The 19,612-nt window shown below is 47.0% G+C and overlaps 1 protein-coding gene and 1 long non-coding RNA gene across 3 annotated transcripts; one reads left to right on the top strand and one right to left on the bottom strand.

The window, feature by feature from the left end:
* Positions 1 to 5,260: 5,260 nt before the first annotated feature.
* Positions 5,261 to 9,864, bottom strand: LOC132235790 (uncharacterized). 2 transcript variants are annotated; one of them, XR_009453084.1, is made up of 3 exons: positions 9,668 to 9,864; positions 7,978 to 8,064; positions 5,261 to 5,984 (listed from the first exon to the last, which is right to left on the bottom strand). It is a non-coding gene; the product is annotated as an uncharacterized LOC132235790 (long non-coding RNA). The 2 variants fall into 2 exon arrangements; XR_009453083.1 differs by lacking the exon at positions 9,668 to 9,864 and adding an exon at positions 9,143 to 9,248.
* A 5-nt stretch (positions 9,865 to 9,869) lies between these two features.
* On the top strand, positions 9,870 to 18,770 carry GNPDA1 (glucosamine-6-phosphate deaminase 1). The gene is made up of 7 exons (XM_059698736.1): positions 9,870 to 9,950; positions 10,271 to 10,400; positions 11,398 to 11,499; positions 12,944 to 13,126; positions 14,111 to 14,295; positions 16,430 to 16,604; positions 17,252 to 18,770. Exons 2-7 carry the CDS (start codon positions 10,277 to 10,279, stop codon positions 17,350 to 17,352), a joined length of 870 nt encoding a protein of 289 aa, XP_059554719.1. The 5' UTR covers positions 9,870 to 9,950; positions 10,271 to 10,276; the 3' UTR covers positions 17,353 to 18,770.
* The last annotated feature ends 842 nt before the right edge of the window (positions 18,771 to 19,612 follow it).

Below are 19,612 nucleotides of genomic sequence, written 5' to 3'. Positions count from 1 at the left end.
AAACATGCAGCATAGCTGGCCGGCCAGCTCAGAGGCCCACCCTGGTGCAAAAGGGTCACCGGCTCAGAAATCATCCTGCCCCCCCCCGACACACACACACTCATATCAAGCTTGTACCCCTTTGTCACTGCCCAGTTCACACATTGGATTTTTATTATTTATTTATTATTATTATTTTTGGGGTTAATCCTCACCCGAGGATATTTTTCCATTGATCTTTTTAGAGAGAGTGGAAGAGGGAAAGACAGAGAGAAACATTGATGATGTGAGACATTGGTTGCCTCATGCACAAGCCCTGACCAGAGCCCAGGCCAGGGAGGAGCCTGCAACTGAGGTACATGCCCTTGACCAGAATCAAACCTGGTCCGCAGGCCAATGCTCTATCCCCTGAGCCAAACCGGCTAGGGGCACTCATTGGATTTTTAAAAATCATGTTTTAAAATAATTAAACTTGTTTAGTATAGGTAATGCATTCACAAAGGATGTAGTGGAGAGAAGGCACAGGCTGACCGGGTTTGAATCTCTGTTGATAAAGAGTGCATAGGCTGGTTGCAAGCCTCTTTTAGGCTGTTTCCTTATCCATGCCGTGTAAGGGAAGATGCTCTCTGCTCCCCGTCCCCAAAGAGATCATCACAACTGCTTCTTGAATATCCTTCCAGAGATGGTTTATGCATATGGGAACAAATACTTGTTCCTACTTCCATGACCCCATGCAAACTTTAGAATAAACGATACTATACATGGAGTTCTGCATCTCGCTTTTTTAAAACCTATCTATTAGTTCACAGAGATCCGACTCCTTTTTAATGGCTATGTTTAATTCCATTTCATAGGCACAGAGCTACATCAAACCAGCTCATGACTGATGGATACTCAGGCTGTTGCCAATGTTTGTATTTGACAAGCAGGGCCGCAATGACTGCACTTCCTTCTGCTACGGGTGGGGCTTCCTCCCTCTCCCCTTGCACTTTCCCACAGGGGTGCCTATGTATACAGGACGTGTCCTGTATTTTGTCCTGCATTCTGTACTGACTAATAGTTTGTATTCAGCTGCCACCCCCCCCCCCCAAAAAAAATTACAAAAATGCATCCGAGCAATTTCCTCCACAGTAATTGGTACTTAGTCATTCACATAGCAACACTAGCTGAAAAGCATTTCTGCACAAATAAAGACCTAGACCAGTGGTTCTCAACCTTCCTAATGCCGCGACCCATTAATACAGTTCCTCATGTTGTAGTGACCCCAATTTCATTGTTACAAATTGAACATCATTAAAGCATAGTGATTAATCACAAAAACAATATGTAATTATATATGTGTTTTCCGATGGTCTTAGGCGACCCCTGTGAAAGGGTCGTTCGACCCCCAAAGGGGTCGCGACCCACAGGTTGAGAACCGCTAACCTAGACAATTCCTTACGGTTTCCTTCTGGTTTGGCGAAGGGAAGTACAAAAGGAGAGACTGGGAATTAAAGGGACTTATTTTCATATTCAAGAAAGGAAAACACTGTTCTTTGACCAAGTTCTGAACAGCAACCACCCTTAGTTAATAAGAAATAACTTACGATTTTTGTTCTGAAAATCAGCCAATCAGCAATACTCTCACCCTAGTTAATGCTTCTGAAAGTGAGCAAATCTGTGGCAGAACCTAGTTTCTGACAGTCAGCCAATCAGTGACAGCCCACATCTAGACACAGCCAATCAGCAAGCGCCTCACTCCAGGACTGTGCTTGAAGTCAGTCAGTTAAAGGCAGCCTTGCTCCAGAGATGCACTAACACAGCTGAAAGGCCTTACATCCCTGAAATACTTCTGAAAGTCCACCAGCCCCGGCGCCAGGCCCAGGTTTCCCCAAGCCTTGCCTTAAACCAGTTCTGGCTTTGTGGGGGAGACTTGGCCTTAAAAGTACAGTTCTCACTTTCAGACAAACAGGAAGTTCACCTTCTTTGCATCAGATGTCAAGTTCAATTTAATGAATTTGGAGCCCTTTCAACAATTACGAGTTCAGACTTGTGATAGATGCACTGTTGCCATTGTGAGATTATCAAATTCAATCTCTTTGATCCTTACAGTGGTTTCTATTATATATTTAGTGAATATCTGAACCCAAAATACTAAAAAGCAAGCAAAAATTTCATGCTGAATTTTCTGAGCAGCGAACATTAAATGAGGAAAAATTCCATTTGAAGCTTTCTATAGTATGCAAGTGTTCATTTAACGTAAAACATGGAAAATCAGATATAAACCAGCATACGATGCATGAGCTAAGCATAAAAGATGCATGAGTTCCTCAAGTAGTCCCAAGAAAAGTGATAACCTAACACTTTTTTTGATGAAGAGAAATTCAGATTAAGAAGATAAAATAATTGTAGCAGAAATGTAATGGACTTCCCCACTCTATATCATCCTCAGTCTTTCAGCTCAAATAACTGTTTGGCTCAGCTGGTGTGGCTCAGTGGTTGAGCGTCAACTTATGAACCAGTAGGTCATAGTTTGGTTCCCAGTCAGGCACATGTCCAGGATGCAGGCTCAATCCCCAGTGGGGGGCATACAGGAGGCAGCCAACCAACGATTCTCTCTCATCACTGATGTTTCTATCTCTCTATTCCTCTCCTTTCCTCTCTGAAATCAGTAACAATATATTAAAATAAAATAACTATTTGAATGTACTACTATCAGAAGTGTTTTCTGGCTCCAAAATTACAAGCACATTTTCAAAAATGTAATAGCTCCATTTATTATTACAAAGATTATCAAAGATCTAAATGTCTCACCTTTTTATGGCATAGCCACAATGCAGGTAATCACAATGCAGAAACAACTCTTCCTTTGTGCAGTATTTTTCTTTGTCTTTTTTATATTTTTATCGATCTCAGAGAGGAAGGACACAAAGATAGAAACATCAATGATGAGAAACAGTGATTGGCTGCTTCCTGCATGCTCCCCATTGGGGATTGAGCTGGCAGCCCTGCATGTGACCTCCTGACTCATAGGTCGATGCTCAACCACTGAACCACACCGGCTGGGCTGTGCAATATTTTTCTTATGAAAAACGTTTGCTTATGAGGCTATTGGGAGTAGAATTTTTTCCAGATGAAACTTCAGAAACAGTAGCAAATTTTTGCAGAAACTCTGTTATTACTTGTTAATGATAAACACACGCCAAAAACAAAAGGACACAAAACACTTTTGGAGATGATGTATGTCTATCTGGATTGTGGTGACGGTTCACAGATGTATGCATATGCCCAAACTTAATCAAATTACACATTAAATATATGCAGTTTGCATATATAAAAAAGAGTTAATTTGAAATTTTTTACTACTTAGTTGGAGATAATACAACTTTTGATGAATGTCTGCATAAGGGTACAATGTTCATTCAAAGTTGAAGCAAAGCATGGATAACTATGGAAGGTGTTGCTTGACCTGCCTACATTCTGCATAATGCTGCTCAATAGTATCTGATTGTGGCGAGCCGGCACGGCCATGGCATACTCAGCCCCAGGGTGCCTTATGTGCCGTGCCAGCTCAGCCAGGTTCGGTGAGCCTGACAGCGGGTGGTGAAGGATTAAGAAAGGACAGACAAGAGAATAAAAGCTGGGTCTGGGTGGGACACTGTCCTCTCTGATGGAGAGCCTCTTTGATGGAGAGCCAGCGACAGCGCCACAGACTACAAGCTGTGTCTTTATTCGATAGCCAGATTCCACGAGGCAAAGTAAGGGCGCAGTCAAGATGTTTACAACATTCTCGTGGGTTTCGATCCTATTCAACCGCATACACCTGAACTCTGTCAAGCCCATATTACTCAGACACCTGGGGCCACGTGTTCGGACCATAGGTTCAAGCTTACAACCATAGCTGTTGGCTATGATTGTGCTGGGAGGGCTCTGCCCTCCAAGCTGGGACTTGCATGTGGCCATGAGAGGACTGTGCTCTCTCATTAGTCCAAGGCTTGAACCTGTCCAAACACTGTAGCGGCTCTCCACATCTGATGTCTTTTCTCTTGAGACTGAAGTAACTGTCATGAAACTGTTCTCCTACTTCAGCATTTACACTGTTCTAACTGAGCAATGTAAGGATTTTGGTGGTTTTGTTGATGTTCAGTATTCTTTATTTCCCTCATATTCAAAGGCCATTGACTCTAACAAATGTCATTGGCTCTGGCCAGGTAGCTCAGTTGGTTAGTGCATCATCCCAATACACCAAGGTTGAAGGTTCAATCCCCGATCAGGGCACATACAAGAATCAGCTATGCCCTGATCAGTGTGGTTCAGTTGGTTGGAGCATTGACCCAGACATTGAAAGGTTGCAGGTTTGATTCCAGGTCAGGGCACATATCCAGGTTGTGGGTTTGATCCCCAGTCAGGGCAGGTAAGGGAGGCAACTGATCAATGTTTCTCTCTCATGTTGGTGTTTCTCTCTCTCTCTCTCTCCCTTTCCCTTCCTCTCTCGCAAAAAATAAAATAAAATAAATAAAATAAATTAAAAAAATTTAAAAAATCAAGCAATAAATACATAAATAAGTGAAACAAATCAATCTTTCTTTCCCTCTCTCAAATCAGTAAAAAATGTCATTAAGAGAATCCTCCGTTTATATGAAATACTGACATTATACTTTAATTCTAAAGAAAAGGATCCCAAAATTCTGGTTGACTTTTGAAATACTACATTGGATAAAGTCTACTTATTTCTTGTTCATCTTTCAATATCAATTTAGCAATAAGACGACACAAAATGAGAGAAAAGCAAACAGTGTCACTGAAGTACTCCATTGCTTAAAGAACTTGTTAAATATGTTAAAGAATTAATGAAAAGTTTATCCCTTTTATTAGCAAGCTGTTCTTAAGAGGGACATTCTATATAAATAGGAAAATAAATCACAGGCCAAAGTGGATAATTACTGTACCACTTGCTACGACTCTTTTGAAATGAATTTCATCCGGTGAAATTTTTTATTATTTTACCTGGATGTTATTCAATACTCTTTCAGCACGGGGACAGGTGGAATCATCATGTGTAGCACTGAAGACTCAGGGAAAGCCTTGGCAGGAGATTCCAGAAGCAAGGGGAGGGCAGCACAATGTGGGAGCATGGGGGTGAGGAATGGAGTGTCTCTGGTGGGTCAGAGATAGGGGTTGAATCCCCTGCCCATCATCCACTCCACACGTGGAATTTTTCTGAATATAATGTTACAGAAAACCGGAGAAGAACCAAGCAATGCTTAAAGAGGTGGAGTTACATTTATTACGCGCAGGCTCAGAGGAAAATGTCTCTCAAATTCTGGGCGAAATCACACAGGAAGTTTCCTGTATTTATACTATTTTACCTTCTTTGTCTCCCAAATATGGGGTTTTTCCAGTTCCCTTTGCAAGTTCTTAAAGGGCCCTATGTGCTGGGACTTTGAGACCTCAACCAAAGGCTTGGCCTGAAGCCAGCACCGATAACTTCATCTGGGGAAGGTTTAATGGCCTCTCTGAAATGGGAGTAGTCTTATTTTCCTTATTATTTAAGCCAGCAAGCATTCACAGAAGCCAGAAATAGCAGGATTAAAATTTCAAACAGCAGTTTTTATAAAAGATGCTTGCTTTAGTATTAGAGACCTATTGCTGCCTACCAAATATTGTATAAGTTATCAGCTTAAAAAAAATACAGATTTTTTAAATCTCATAACTTCTGTGGGTCAGGAATTCAGGAGCAACCAAGCTGAGTGATTTGGGTTCGGTGTTTCTCAGGAGATTTTCCTCAGGACACTGACCAGGCCTGCAGTCATCCCCAGGCCGTGACCGGGGCTGCTGATCCACTGCCGGGGTGGCTGACTCCCGTGGCTGTGGGGAGATCTCATTTTCCTGCCACATGTGCTTTTTCCACTTTTCTCAGAAAGAAAAGTATTTTCTCAGAAGCCATCCTTTTAATTCCTTGTCAGAACTAAGGTACCTGGCCTCCCCGAGGTGAGAGGCAGGGAGCGCATGAGGCTGTCCAGCGTCTACCTTGGAAGCAAGGGAGAAGGAGGGCTGTACCTGGCTGTTGGGCTCGTGTCTTCCATGACTACCTGCCCGGAACCAGTCATGGCCAGCGGCATGGAAGCCTCTAGAACAGTGGTTCTCAGCCTTCTGGCCCTTTAATACAGTTCCTCATGTGACCCAACCATAAAATTATTGTCGTTGCTACTTCATAACTGTAATGTTGCTACTGTGATGAATCGTAATGTAAATATCTGATATGCAGGATGGTCTTAGGGGACCCCTGTGAAAGGGTCGTTCGACCGCCAAAGGGGTCGCGACCCACAGGTTGAGATCCGCTGCTCTAATTGGTAGGGCCAGGTTCATCAAACTCACATGAACCAAGCAGGATTTGGGGGGAAAGGAGCAGGATGTTTGCGCAAAGCAAGGGCGTATTAGAGAGTACAAAAACATCCATCCACACAGCGGTGCAGGGAGTCCTGAGACAGGCTAATAAGCCAGGACGAGGGGAATAGGGACACTGAGGGAGAGTTAAACAGCCAAGCAGTTAACAGCCGTCTAGCAAATCGCAAAATCCTATCTTCTGTAACCAAGGACACTTATGAAAACATCTGTAGCCGAAACCGGTTTGGCTCAGTGGATAGAGCGTCGGCCTGCGGACTGAAGGGTCCCAGGTTCGATTCCGGTCAGGGGCATGTACCTGGGTTGCGGGCACATCCCCAGTGGGAGATGTGCAGGAGGTGGCTGATCAATGTTTCTCTCCCATCAATGTTTCTGACTATCTCTCTCCCTTCCTCTCTGTAAAAAAATCAATAAAATATAATTTAAAAAAAAAAAAGAAAGAAAACATCTGTAGTTGACTGAATTTTTTTCTGGCTCCTTTTTCCTGCCTAATAATCAGTTATTTCTTTTATAGTTTTCACCTGGCACACACGACAGCAGAGTGGAAACAAATCACAAATAAGAGTGTACCAAAATAATCGAAATTGTTTTCATTTTGTAAAAACAAACACACAAAATGAGTAAATGGTTTACAGTTCTCCTTAACCAGAGAATAAATAGCTTAAATCGTGCTTTTCAGGGAGGTATATAGCAGAAATCCAATTAGTGCCATTTGCCAGCCACATCCAAGGACAGAAGAAGTTAAGGGAATAAATCTCATTTTGGCACCTCAGCATAAAACTGATGAATATTCTATTGAGATCCTCCCCTAAACTTTCAGCCTTTAAACCCCCTGAGAAAACAAAGATCCCAGCGTGGGCTCTTCCTCCCAGGAGCATGCCTGTGCCTTTCCCCCTCTTCTTCCCCACAGGCATGCACCTTCTAAACTCTAAGGGACCCCACAAGGCTTGCAATCAGGGAGCAGTGGGCAGCGGCAGCTCGTCCAGGGCTAACCCCCTGAACCTGTCCTCAAGGACCCCTTTCTCCGACTTCTTAGTGAACCAAAGCAGCCCAGCCTAGTCCCTCTCCTGTTGTTTCTTCTATCCTAGGCCCTTCCTGTTTCTCTGTCCCCAGCTTCAGTAAATATCCTCTAAAAATCACCTGGACTTATAATGTGAAATCTTTCCTGCATGAAGTCAAGAAGGTACACACTACCAGCCGGCCTAGGCAGACCCACTCAGGGCCAGGTCCTCTTTCCAGTAACAGTTCCACTGTGTGGATGAACACATGATTCTTCAAATTAGTCAGTCAATTTTAGTTCTGAAACAAGGGGACGGGAGTCCCGATGGGTGTGGGTAATAGTTTAAATCCAGGCATGGAGTGGGAGGAGTATGAAGGGGGCAGGAAGTCAGGGTGGAGAGCATTTCAGGGTTAGAGAATGGGCTGTAAGGAGAGTAAGAGGAAATAAGATTTAATCACGGCTAGCCATGAATGCCAAGCTACGCTAACATTTCATTTAATACACACAACAGCCACATGAGGTCAGTTTTCTTTAAGTCCCTCTAAACTCCCATGTTCCATCCAGGTAAGAAAATAAGAGCTGGAGAAGGGGAGTCTTTTGCTGGAGTCACTCACCCGAGAAGTGGAGATTGGCTAGACCAGAATTCAAACCCAGGTCTCTCTGTTTCGTCCCCAGGCTGACTCCACAGATTCCAGATTTCCCTACAGACAGGAACATGCCCTATTAAAGTCACATGAAGTCACTCCTCCTGGAAAGATCTGGAAGCAGCTGCTGCATTCCAGCCCATGTTATCTGATGTGTTTGAAGACTAGAGCTGGAACCTCACTGTGAGACATCTGCAATCCTCATGCTGAGATGAGATTTCGGACTGAATTAAAAACAAGCTATACCAAGGCCCTGGCCGGGTAGCTCGGTTGGTTAGAGCATCAGCGCTAGATGCCAAGGTTCGAGCCCTGGTAAGGGCACAGACAAGAACGTATGTCAGGGCATGTACAAGAATCAACCAATGAATGCGTAAATAAGTGAAACAACAAATTGATGTTTCCCTCCCTCCCACCCTTCCTTCCTCTCTCTTTCTCCCTCTCAACACACACACACACACACACACACACACACACACACACACACACACACACAACTATACGAACACTGACGCCAAAGAACAAGTCCCTTCAACTGTAAAAGGCCCCACAGCCCTGTCTCTGCAGGGTCTCACCAGGTCAAACCACCTCAGTGAAGCTGGTCAGCAGCAGCTGGGCCCAGGGGAGGGGTCAGCCCAGGGCTGTCCACACAGAGCGGCCACCTGGCTGACTGTGGAAGCACGGGTATATTCCCATGTCTGTAAAACAGCATGTAAGTATAGTCAAGGAAAAACAGTTTAGACTGGTGGGGAGACCAGGGACCCCCCCTTTTTCTCTACTATGCGTTGGGCTTAAAAAAAAAAAAAGCAGAAAAGAACCAATTACATTTAAAACAACATCATTAGGGAGTCCCCCCCCCCATGTACACATACATTTTTTGATAACTTAATGATGTTTCTTTTTGTATTTAACCCATTGGAATGAATAATTATTCAACGTGTGTATACATTTCGGGGGGACACCCTGTAGTTATAATATCTGAGTAAGTGACATAAAAACAAAACAAAACAAAAAGCACAAAGAAACTGAAGGCAAAGCCGGGCCAGCCCAGGGAACTCTAAGGAATGACTCTGCTCTGCCTCCCCACCCTCCCCCAGCCGCAGCCCGGGGCGGGAACAGCATTCCTGGGAGCCGGCACCTGAGCCTCCAAGTCCCCCCGCTCGCGCACAGAGCCCGCCTCCGAGCCCCGCCTCCCCGCGCACAGGCCTGCACGAGAAGAGGGGGTGCGTGGCCCCCAAAGGCCAGGAGTCAGCCCTCGAGGTGCGGCCCCACTGAGCCCGCCCTGCGGAGCCGGCTCGGGGGGCTGCGCGCGGCACCGCGTGACCGCGGCCACGTGACCCGCGCGGGGCGGGCCGCCAGCGCCGCAGCTGCTCCGGCGGCGGGAGGTGCCGGCGTAAGTGGGGAGCGGGGCGCGAGGACCTCCTGGCGGGCGGGAGCGGGGGCGGGCGGGCTTCCGGGCGCGGCCCTGTCCTCCGACACCCCGAGCCGGGACCCCAGCGACCGGCCCGGACGCCCTCCTAGGCGGGGCTGGCGGGCAGTGGGGTCGCCTTCGGGGTGGGGGGAACCCTCCTGTACCCCACCAGGGCCGAGGCGGTCACTTCCGCCTCGGGCCTCCCACTCTGAGCGCAGTGCGGGGGAGCGAGTGCCCTCCTGGAACGGTTACCTTTCCCCTGTGCGCTTGGGCGGAAACTGAAGAGCCACAGGCAAGGCCGGCGGGTGGGAGAGAACCGGCCTCCCCAGCAAAGCGCACGGCCCCACCTGCCCTGGTGACCCACGATGAACCGCTGGCCCCTGCAGTTACTGGGGAGCCTGTGGGCAGAGGAGAGCCAGCGGGTGGGGGTGGGGGGGTGGGGCATGGGTCGAGCTACAAGGTCCGAGCCAACATATTGAGTACTGTGGTTACACGTATTCCCTTCGTTAGTATTCGCCATCGTGAAATTGGTCGGGTAGGTACTTATGTTCCCATTTTCACGTAAGAGAAAACAGGCTCGGAGACTCTGGGTCCTCAGACCGAGGTCCTGGTAAAGGAAGTAACTGAGACTAGAACCCAGGTCTGTGCCACAGCGGCGCCTCCTGGTGGGTGATGGCGGCACTGGGCCCAGCTGTCAGTTCCTGTGAGCTGAGAGTTAGTGCTTCCTCTTCCCGGCTCAGCCGCCTGGGGACCAGGGGTTGCCGCGTGAGAGGGGCTGCTCCTCTAAGCCAAGCACCTGCATCCCTTTCTCCCCGCCCCTTGTTAGCGAGTCCTTTTCTCACCTGCGCCCCGCAGAACACGATGAAGCTCATCATCCTGGACCACTATTCTCAGGCCAGTGAGTGGGCCGCCAAGTACATCAGGAACCGCATCATCCAGTTTCACCCCGGACCAGACAAGTACTTCACCTTGGGGCTCCCCACCGGTGCGTTATGCGATGGAGAGGGGGCCGTGCGTTGCGGAGTGCGGGGAGAGTAGGGGATCTTAGGGAGCCTGGGGACTTGAAGGAGGACTCTGCGGTACCGGTGCTCTGAGCGAACAACTCCCCTGCCTCCTGGACACACAAAACAGAGGAGCCAGCTTCCTTTGTAGGTGGTTGGGTTGCTGCCTGCTCCTGAAGACTCCTGGAGCAGGAAGAACTTGGTTTTTGGCTACATCCTAAGTCAGCCCTGTTAGCGTGGGTTCCTTCCCAGGATTAGTCCCAGCGCCATAAGGCAGACATTTTATGTAATGAATGAATTTCTTTTCTGTGCATCTGGAGTGCTACCATCTAGACCCACCTCCCAGTCCATTCCTTTGGGAAAAATCAGAATGTTGCCTTTATAGGAAGGTATTTTGATCCCAGCTCCTCCAAACAAATATCCAGATTCTTTCTTTCAGAAGCGGTCCTCCTTTTTTTATGTTTTATGACTCGCTCTTTAATGAGACTCAACCTGGGAGTTTGCTGCTCCTCAGGGAAGTCTTCTCTGAACCCTCAGGCTGGCCTGTGCTTACCCCTGTCACAGCTGGAATTACTGCTTCTTGTCCCCACTCTGAGATAGTCTTCCAGGGTGGCTGCTACATCCCTCGCATCTCGGCATCCCCATCACGAGCCCCTGTGCCTTACACGGAGTAGGTGCTCAGAGAATGTCATGTTAGTAATTAAGTCTGATGTTCACTCACCTACTAATCACAGTCCTTTCAGTCATCAGTGAGCTGCACGCTGGGGATTTAGCAGTGGACAAAACAGACACAGCTCTGCCTCGGGGGCTTACAGTCTAGTGGGGAACTAGGCAGTAAACAAGCATGACATGCACCATTTGGGTAGGACTTCAGATCTGACTTGTTTGAAGCAGCCCTGACTCATTTCTGGGTGCCCTCTGGGCTTCCAGGGGTGGGGGTGAGGGGCTGAAGGGTGTTCATGGCTGTGCCCTCTCTTGTAGGGAGCACCCCACTTGGCTGCTACAAGAAGCTAATTGAGTACTATAAGAATGGAGACCTGTCCTTCAAATATGTGAAGACCTTCAACATGGACGAGTATGTGGGTGAGTCTTACCCTTTCAGTCCTTATCTGATTCCAGGAGAGTCCGAACTCCTCCCCCTCGAAGGATGGAGAGGAATTCGGAGTGTCAGGAAACCAGTGACATCTGGTGCTAGGCTCAGTTACTGATACCTATCTCTTCCAGGCCTTGGTTTACTCAGCTATAAAATGGGGCCAATAAAACTGACCTCATAGGTTGTAAGCATTAAATGATATCACAGATGTGGAAGCCTCTTATTTAGAGCAAGCACTTAGTAAATATTCTAGTATTTTCTCCTGTGCCTCCTCCCCAACTCCATGCCCTTTCTTTTTAGAACAAATGACTGGAAATGGGATCATGGCTGGGGGTGTCCCCGTGTCTGTCTGGACTTTCTCTCCAGTGTTCCTCCTCTAGCGCCCCTTGCTGCCAGGTACACTGGGAGGGGAGATGAGACTGGTGTCTTTTCCGCTACTGAAAAGCTACAGCACCTTGGTCTCTGTCACCTCCTTCCATGCTCGACCATCCCCCCCTATAATTTTGTAATGGTTTCACTTTAAACATTGTTTCTAAATTGTAGCAAAATACACATAACATAAAAGGTACCATCATAGTCATTTTTATGTGTTCAGTAGTGTTAAGCACAGTCATATTGTTGTGCGACCAATCTCAACTCTTTTCATTTTGCAAAACTGAAACTCTATACCCATTAAACACCAACTCCCCATTTCCCACTCCTGCAGCCCCCGGCAATCACCATTTTACTCTATGAATTTGACTACTCTAGGTACCTCATATAATGAATCATACAGTATTTTGTCTTTTTGTGACTGGCTTATTTCATTTAACATCATGTCGTTGAGGTTCACCGTGTTGTAGCATGTGTCAGAATTTCCTTCCTTTTTAAGGCTCACTGTAAACATTCTTGATGTTTAGCATTAAGCATTAAATATTCACTTGAAACATGCTTTTTCTTCTTGACTGAAAAGAACCTTTTGGGAAGCCCTGAGATAATTCTCCCTAACCACCTGGTATTCAGGTGGGGGGTTCAGGCTGAGCAGGGTATAACAAGGGGAGTGGTGGGGTTAGGAGGCACAGGGTGAGGGGTGTGCATGCTTCCTTTCCCAGATAGGTATAGCTTCACCCCCAGGTACCTAAGCCACCTCCAGAAGCCCAGATTAACTCTGGCCTCCAGCCTAAGGTTATTCTCCCATGAAAAGGAGATCAAAATGAGGAGATTCCTCAGGCCTCTGGGGTGTAGCTACTCTGGCCCAATCCTGTAGTCATAGGTGGAGGTGGTGGGTAGACAGAGACAGCAGCTCAGCTTATCCCGAGGCGGGGAGGGTCGGAGGGCTGGTGGCCAGGGTTCCCTGAGAGCATCTCTGGGGGCCTGGGGATAGCCTGGCCTCCTCCCCGAGAGGAAGGCTCTGGCTCCGCCTGGGCATGACTGAGTGTGGCCGCGGCCCCACAGGTCTTCCTCGAGAGCACCCAGAGAGTTACCACTCCTTTATGTGGAACAACTTCTTCAAGCACATTGACATCCACCCGGAAAACACCCACATTCTGGATGGGAATGCAGCTGACCTGCAGGCTGAGTGTGACGCCTTTGAAGAGAAGATCCAGGCTGCAGGCGGGATTGAGCTGTTTGTTGGAGGTGAGCTTGACAGTGCGCAGGTGGCCAGGCCAGACCCAGCAGTTAGACACATGCGGTCTCAAACAGCTTCTTCTCTGCTAGTGACTGTAGGAGCCACTCATGACTCTGAGGAGGCAGGGAAGGCAGAGTGGGACCCCTAGCTCCCTACCCTGGCTCTACTGCTCAGCAGCTGTGTGACACTGGATGTCTCCTCTTTCTGCACGTCAGTGCCTTGTCAGTAGAATGAGGGTTTGAATTTGGGCTCTTGAGATTTTGTTGCCCAGAGTTTTATAGCTCAGTCATGGGACTTACCTAAACAGGTAAAATCACATGTAGTCCCAGACTACACTCAGCCCCTCACGCTGTAGACAGCCAAGTGAACTCCAGGGAAGTTTTGTGATTTGCCCAAGGTTAGCTGGCCAGAGTGGTGGAGACAAGGCAGGCTCCAAGGGTGTCCTCGTCTCAGATTTGTGCCTTTGTTCTTACCCTGGGCTGCCCTCTTACACTTCCATGTGTTGCCAGTGCGAGTCACCCACAGGGGTGTGAAGTTGGACTGCCTTTTACTGCTCTGGATTTAACTCTATTCAAGATGGGGAGGAAGAGGCCGGGAGCGCTCATGTTCTGAGATTATATAAAGTTGGCAGCCCCTGTCCAGGCCGTGTGTGTTTTATTCACTGTGACTCCCCTGGTAGCAGGACCCCTGACTATTAGCAGGAGAGAGAGAGAGAAAGAGAGGTTACACTTCAATGACCTGGGAGGAAGAAGCTATTTGGAGTCCCCGTTTCCTAGCTTTCTGAGGATGGAAGCAGTTAACAGTGGCAGTGTGCGCCCTAGAAAGAAAGGGTGGGAGACGGAGAGGGAAGGATCACGTGCTTAGGTACCTGCCCAGGAGGAAAGGGACATGGTTTTCGAGTTTTGTGGACCCCAGATGGGGGAGGAGAGAGCGTCCCCCCCCCCTGCAATCTGAGGCCCTGGCACTGATAGGCTGCCCTCTCCCCTGGGCAGGCATTGGCCCCGACGGACACATTGCCTTCAATGAGCCGGGCTCCAGTCTGGTATCCAGGACCCGTGTGAAGACGCTGGCCATGGACACCATCCTGGCCAATGCTAGGTTCTTCGATGGAGACCTCGCCAAGGTGCCCACCATGGCCCTGACGGTGGGTGTGGGCACTGTCATGGATGCCAGAGAGGTAAGGGTGCAAGGGGTCCACAGGCCTTCACTGGGGATTGGACTGGTCTGGTTTCAAAAATTTAACTCTACAGGTACCACCTAGATACATTTGTATTAAAAATGAAGACATTATGAGGATAAAATCCCAGCTGACCCTTATCAGTGTTCCTCTTTCCTCTTTGGAGGGAACCATTGTTCCCCGTGTGAGGACTGCCCAGGAGACGGCAGGCTCCCTGGCCTGTGTATGTACCCCTTTCGAGCTGCTCACAGGCAGAGGAGCCCAGCAGTACTGCTGTCTGAGTATGAATGTGCACCTGCCCAGGTCCCAAGATGGACCCTCTGGTTCCCTGCAGTTGGGGGACACTGTTTGAAGGGAGCTCCTATAGGTCCAGGATGTTGGTGGTTATAGCCCTGAGTTTGGGGATTCATAAATGTGGGAAACGTAAGTGTCCTAAACTGAAATTAGTAAGTTTTTTTCCTAGAAAGTTGGGTAACATTTTTTTTTTTTTTTTGTGGCTCTAATTTCCTACTGTCTTTCGTTAGAATTTTAGAAGCATTTTTTCTTCCTGGATTATATTTAGTGGGAAGCAGACACAGACATTTTAACTTTAAGCTTCTTTGCCTAGGCCTGTAAACAAGCATCTAAGTCCAAAATGAACTCTTGTGAAAGGTGCCATGGCGCCAGAATTCCTGTGGGCAGCTTCAAGTCAGTACCTAGGGTCACTCCGCTGTACTTGGCCTTGTGGCTTGCAAACTTCCCCGTCGTGTTAGTGAGTGCTAATCTGAGAAAGAGCCTGGGCTGGATATCAGGAAATTCTCTCTTCTAAAATGAGATCTGGAATCCTGAACAAAGAGCTGTATTTCCTCTATGCCTCTGTTTTCTCACCTTTTAAGGAATAGTAGCCCTGGCTGGTGTGGCTCAGTTGGTTGAGCATTATCCTCTGTACCAAAAGGTGGCTGGTTCTATTCCTGGTCAGGGTACATGCCCAGGTCCCAGGTTCAGTCCCTGGGAAGCAGCTGATCAATGTTTCTCTCTCACATCCATATTTCTCTCTCTTCCTTCCTCTCTAAAATCAATAAAAACGTATTTAAAAAGAAAAAAGAAAGGAACAGTAAATCCTGTTCATAATTCCATGGTGCAAATGAATTACAAAGGAAATCCACAGAGCTGAGTTCTTTATGATCACTGTCCACTACTTGCTTTCTTGGTATTTCAGCTGTTGAAGGGAGTCTGTGCCTTTGTTTCATTTAAACCAGCGGATCTCAACCTGTGGGTCGCGACCCCTTTGGGGGTCGAACGACCCTTTCACAGGGGTCGCCTAAGACCATTGGAAAACATATATATAATTACATATTGTTTTTGTGATTAGTCACTATGCTTTAATTATGTTCAATTTGTAACAATGAAAATACATCCTGCATATCAGATATTTACATTATGATTCATAACAGTAGCAAAATTACAGTTATGAAGTAGCAACGAAAATAATTTTATGGTTGGGGGTCAGCACAACATGAGGAACTGTATTAAAGGGTCGCGGCATTAGGAAGGTTGAGAACCACTGATTTAAACAAAATGCATTACCCCAATCACATTAGTAGGTCTAATATTTGGAACTAATAGTGACCAGATTAAATGGCAGCTGTGACCTCACCACACAGATGACTCTCAGCATTGTTTCCAAGGCCCCCTGAGAGATGGGGACTCATCTTTTTGTGACTGTGAAAACTCACAAAACCTAGGACCTCCTAGAACCCAGTATCAAAACTGTTGGGATAAGTGTGGGTCTTTGTAGGGCACATCTGTTCACAGGGCACTTGCAGCCACCATCAAAGGTGCCAGGAGACACTGTGGAGTGGTGGTTAAGAACATGCACTTAGGGTCAGAAATGACCTGGGGCAAGTCACTTAGCCCTGGCCCCAACCCCAGCCCATTTCCTTACAGGACAAGGAGTAATGATGCTCCCTACTCAGGCAACTTGTGTGATAACCTAGGGGGAGCCCGGAGCAGTGTGCTGCATTCTAAAGACCTGCAGTGGTATACAGAACAGTAGTCCTTACAGCGGTTTGGGGCGGCCACACTAGAGGTCAGGCGCCTGGACTTCAGGTTTTGCTGCTCCTCCTCTGTCATGGGCTTGTTCTCTGATCCCCAGGTGATGATCCTCATCACAGGTGCTCACAAGGCGTTTGCTCTGTACAAAGCCATTGAGGAGGGAGTGAACCATATGTGGACCGTGTCCGCCTTCCAGCAGCATCCCCGCACCGTGTTTGTGTGCGATGAGGATGCCACCCTGGAGCTGAAAGTGAAGACCGTGAAGTATTTCAAAGGTGAGGGAGGGGTAGGCTTGGGAGTAGGTGGCCAAGTTCAGGATATGCCTAGCTTTCATGCTCTGGACATTTTAATCAAGTCTGATTTTAATAAAAATCAAACGTTTCAGAATACACAGTCATTTCTCTCCCATCCATAACTGTGAGGGTCCATTTCTGGAGGCTGGTTTGCTGGGAGGAGGAGGAGAGAATGAAAAGTTGTGGTCCGGGGCTATGTGATGATCTCCGCAGGACTACTGAGCCTCAGGCTCTGTCTTCCCTGCTCTCACAGGCCTTTCCCTGTAGAAAAGGCACTGAACTGTCCTGAGGCTCTTGTTCTTTTACTTTAAAAGGACACACTGCTTTAAGCAAACTTGTATGAAAATCCTTTTACTGAGCAAATTAGGAATTTGTTCTTTGCTGAAAAGATTCTTTTAATGGCCAACTCTCCGGGAGATTGGGTTTACAAAAGTCTTGTGGATTCCAGCATTTATTGGGAATAACAATTTCTTTCCTATTCTTAGTGTTTATCATTTGGAGCCACACAGAAAGCATGAATTGGTATCAGTTCTAGGACAAAATTTGAGAGCTCCTGTATTACTGTTGACAGTTGTGGAACTCTGCCTCTACCTCCATTAACTACTTTGTTTTTTAAATTTTTCTTCTAGGTTTAATGCTTGTTCATAACAAGTTGGTGGACCCCTTGTACAGTATCAAAGAGAAAGAAACAGAGAAAAGCCAGTCTTCTAAGAAACCATACAGTGATTAACCTGTGCTAATCCTAGTGCCAGGCACCTCACCGGGACAGGCAGGTCTTTCTGGAAATTGTCTTGGGGAAGGAATTGTTTTTTTTTCATCCAGTACGATTACTCTGGATAAATGGTTGAACTTAACTGTTCTTGGCTCTGCAGTGTGGAGCCTATTCATGGAGTTTAGCTATAGCAGAAATGACTTGTCTGTAACTTATTAATCAGAAAAAAAATCACTCCATATTTTGATGTCTGCTCTACACAGATTAGGGTTCCGGCTTTGTGTTCTGCCGGACACTGTTCACACGCACAACACACTCCTGTCAGGAATCTCTATCATTATGTGCAGATTCTCGGCTGGGGAAACAGGCTTGTGGTATTGGACAAACCCTCTTTGGAGAGGCTTCAGAGCCCCCTGAGCCGGCTGCCCCAGATTTGAGAATCACTGCTCCAGGTGAAGGGACAACTCTCAATGGCTAAAGTCAGCATAAGGAGGCAGTCCCTCTGGTCAGTACCAAGTGCCACGGAGAGAAAACTGCCCCTTACTTTCTTTCCTCAGTTTCTCTCTTTCTTTCTCTTTCTCTCTCTTTCTCTTTCTTTCTCTCTCTCTCTCTCTCTCTCTCTCTCTCTCTCTCTCTCTCTCTCTCTCTCTCTCTCTCTCTCTTTCTCTCAGTTGGCCTTTCCATGAACCCTGAGGACTCCTTGGGGGAGGACTTAGGAGGAGAGGGCTAAAGAGAAGGCTTTGCTGATAAGCTCAGAGCCTTGAGAGGCTCAGCAACATCAAACTCCTCTCCCTCAGGGACCCTCCAGCACCCAAGGAAGGCGAGAAAGGCGGAAACCCTTTTCCCACCAGAGCCCGGTGTTTTTGTTCCAAGGCCTCCCTGTGGCACCCCCTTTTACATGCTCATTAATAGAAGGTCCCCTGGGCCAACAGACGCTGGCACGGTTTCAGTGTGTTCAGCCAAGGTGCTAGGGGCTGGACAGGCAGCTCAATGGTGAGTTTAGTCACAACAGGAGTGACATGCTCTCCTGCTTCCCTAGGAGCTGAGTGCCAAGACAATATACAAATGCTTCTAAGGCTGCCTTTCCCCACCTAACTGCCCCCTCATCTCTCGGGTTCATGCTGTGTGCTCTGATGTTTCTAGAACATCAGGAAATAGAACCCCTTTGTCCCTTTATCCTTTACCCCTGCTCACAAGATGAGTCTATTGCTGTCTTCCTTTTACCCTTACACCTCCTCCCCCCACCTTTGTGCCTGTTTCAAGCTGCTGCCGCCTGTTTCTCAGGATCATTGAAAGCCAGCTCAAGCCTCTAAGTGCTGTTTGGTACCAGCATTTTGTCTTTTTATGTGTGACTGTGCTGTCATTCTGCTTTAAGTTGATAGACCAGTAGGCTTGTTTACAATGTTACATTTCCTATTAAATCCAATGTTTTCAAATTGGTCCTTTATGGACTTCCCCCCCCCCCCACTCCCCCAAAGGTTAGAAGGTGGTCTGGGTTCATATATATTTTGGGAACAGCTGGTGAACACAGCTTTATACTCACTCCTCACAACAGCTCTGCAGGAAGTCACAATCATAGCAACTGCTGATCTTTTTCATTTACTGGCGGAAAAGAAAGTATGTCATAAAAGTGAGCTGAAAAGCACCTGTGTGAAAAATGGTAGGAATGGAAAGTTGAGCAATAAATTGTTCACGTTCTAACTGTACTTGGGATCCAAACAAGGATACAGCTGTTAAAAACAATAAGGCAGATCTGTGACCAGGAGGATATAAAAATAAAAACTGCATGGTATGGAAAATAGGTTTAGTGTTTTTTTGTTTTTAGAGTTAAAAATCAATATAATGGCATATCTTAGGTCAATATAACTGAAGTACAAGTAGAAGTTGGAAGAAGGGTTTAATTTTTTATCAGTTATATTGACATATAATTTATGTGCTGGGTGGGATTAATTTTTAAGAAGGTATGTTATAGAAAAAATATATTAGAATGAAACGAAAAAGGATTTAGTGACAACAGCCAAACTGGAGATGTCTGTGTGAACTGAGGACCTTAAAAAGCTCTGTCTTGCCCAACTGGCGTGGTTGAGCACTGACCTATGAACCAGGAGGTCATAGTCTGATTCCCAGTCAGGGCACATGCCCAGGTTACGGGCTACAATCCCCCGTGGGGAGTGTGCAGGAGGCAGCAAATCAATGATTCTCTCATTATTGATGTTTCTCTCTATCTCCCTTCCTCTCTGAAATCAATAAAAATATATTTAAAAAAATATCTTTCCCA

This window comes from Myotis daubentonii, chromosome 5, assembly GCF_963259705.1.
Source record: "Myotis daubentonii chromosome 5, mMyoDau2.1, whole genome shotgun sequence".
Lineage (NCBI taxonomy): Eukaryota > Metazoa > Chordata > Mammalia > Chiroptera > Vespertilionidae > Myotis > Myotis daubentonii.
This window is presented reverse-complemented; position numbering and strand designations above follow the sequence as displayed.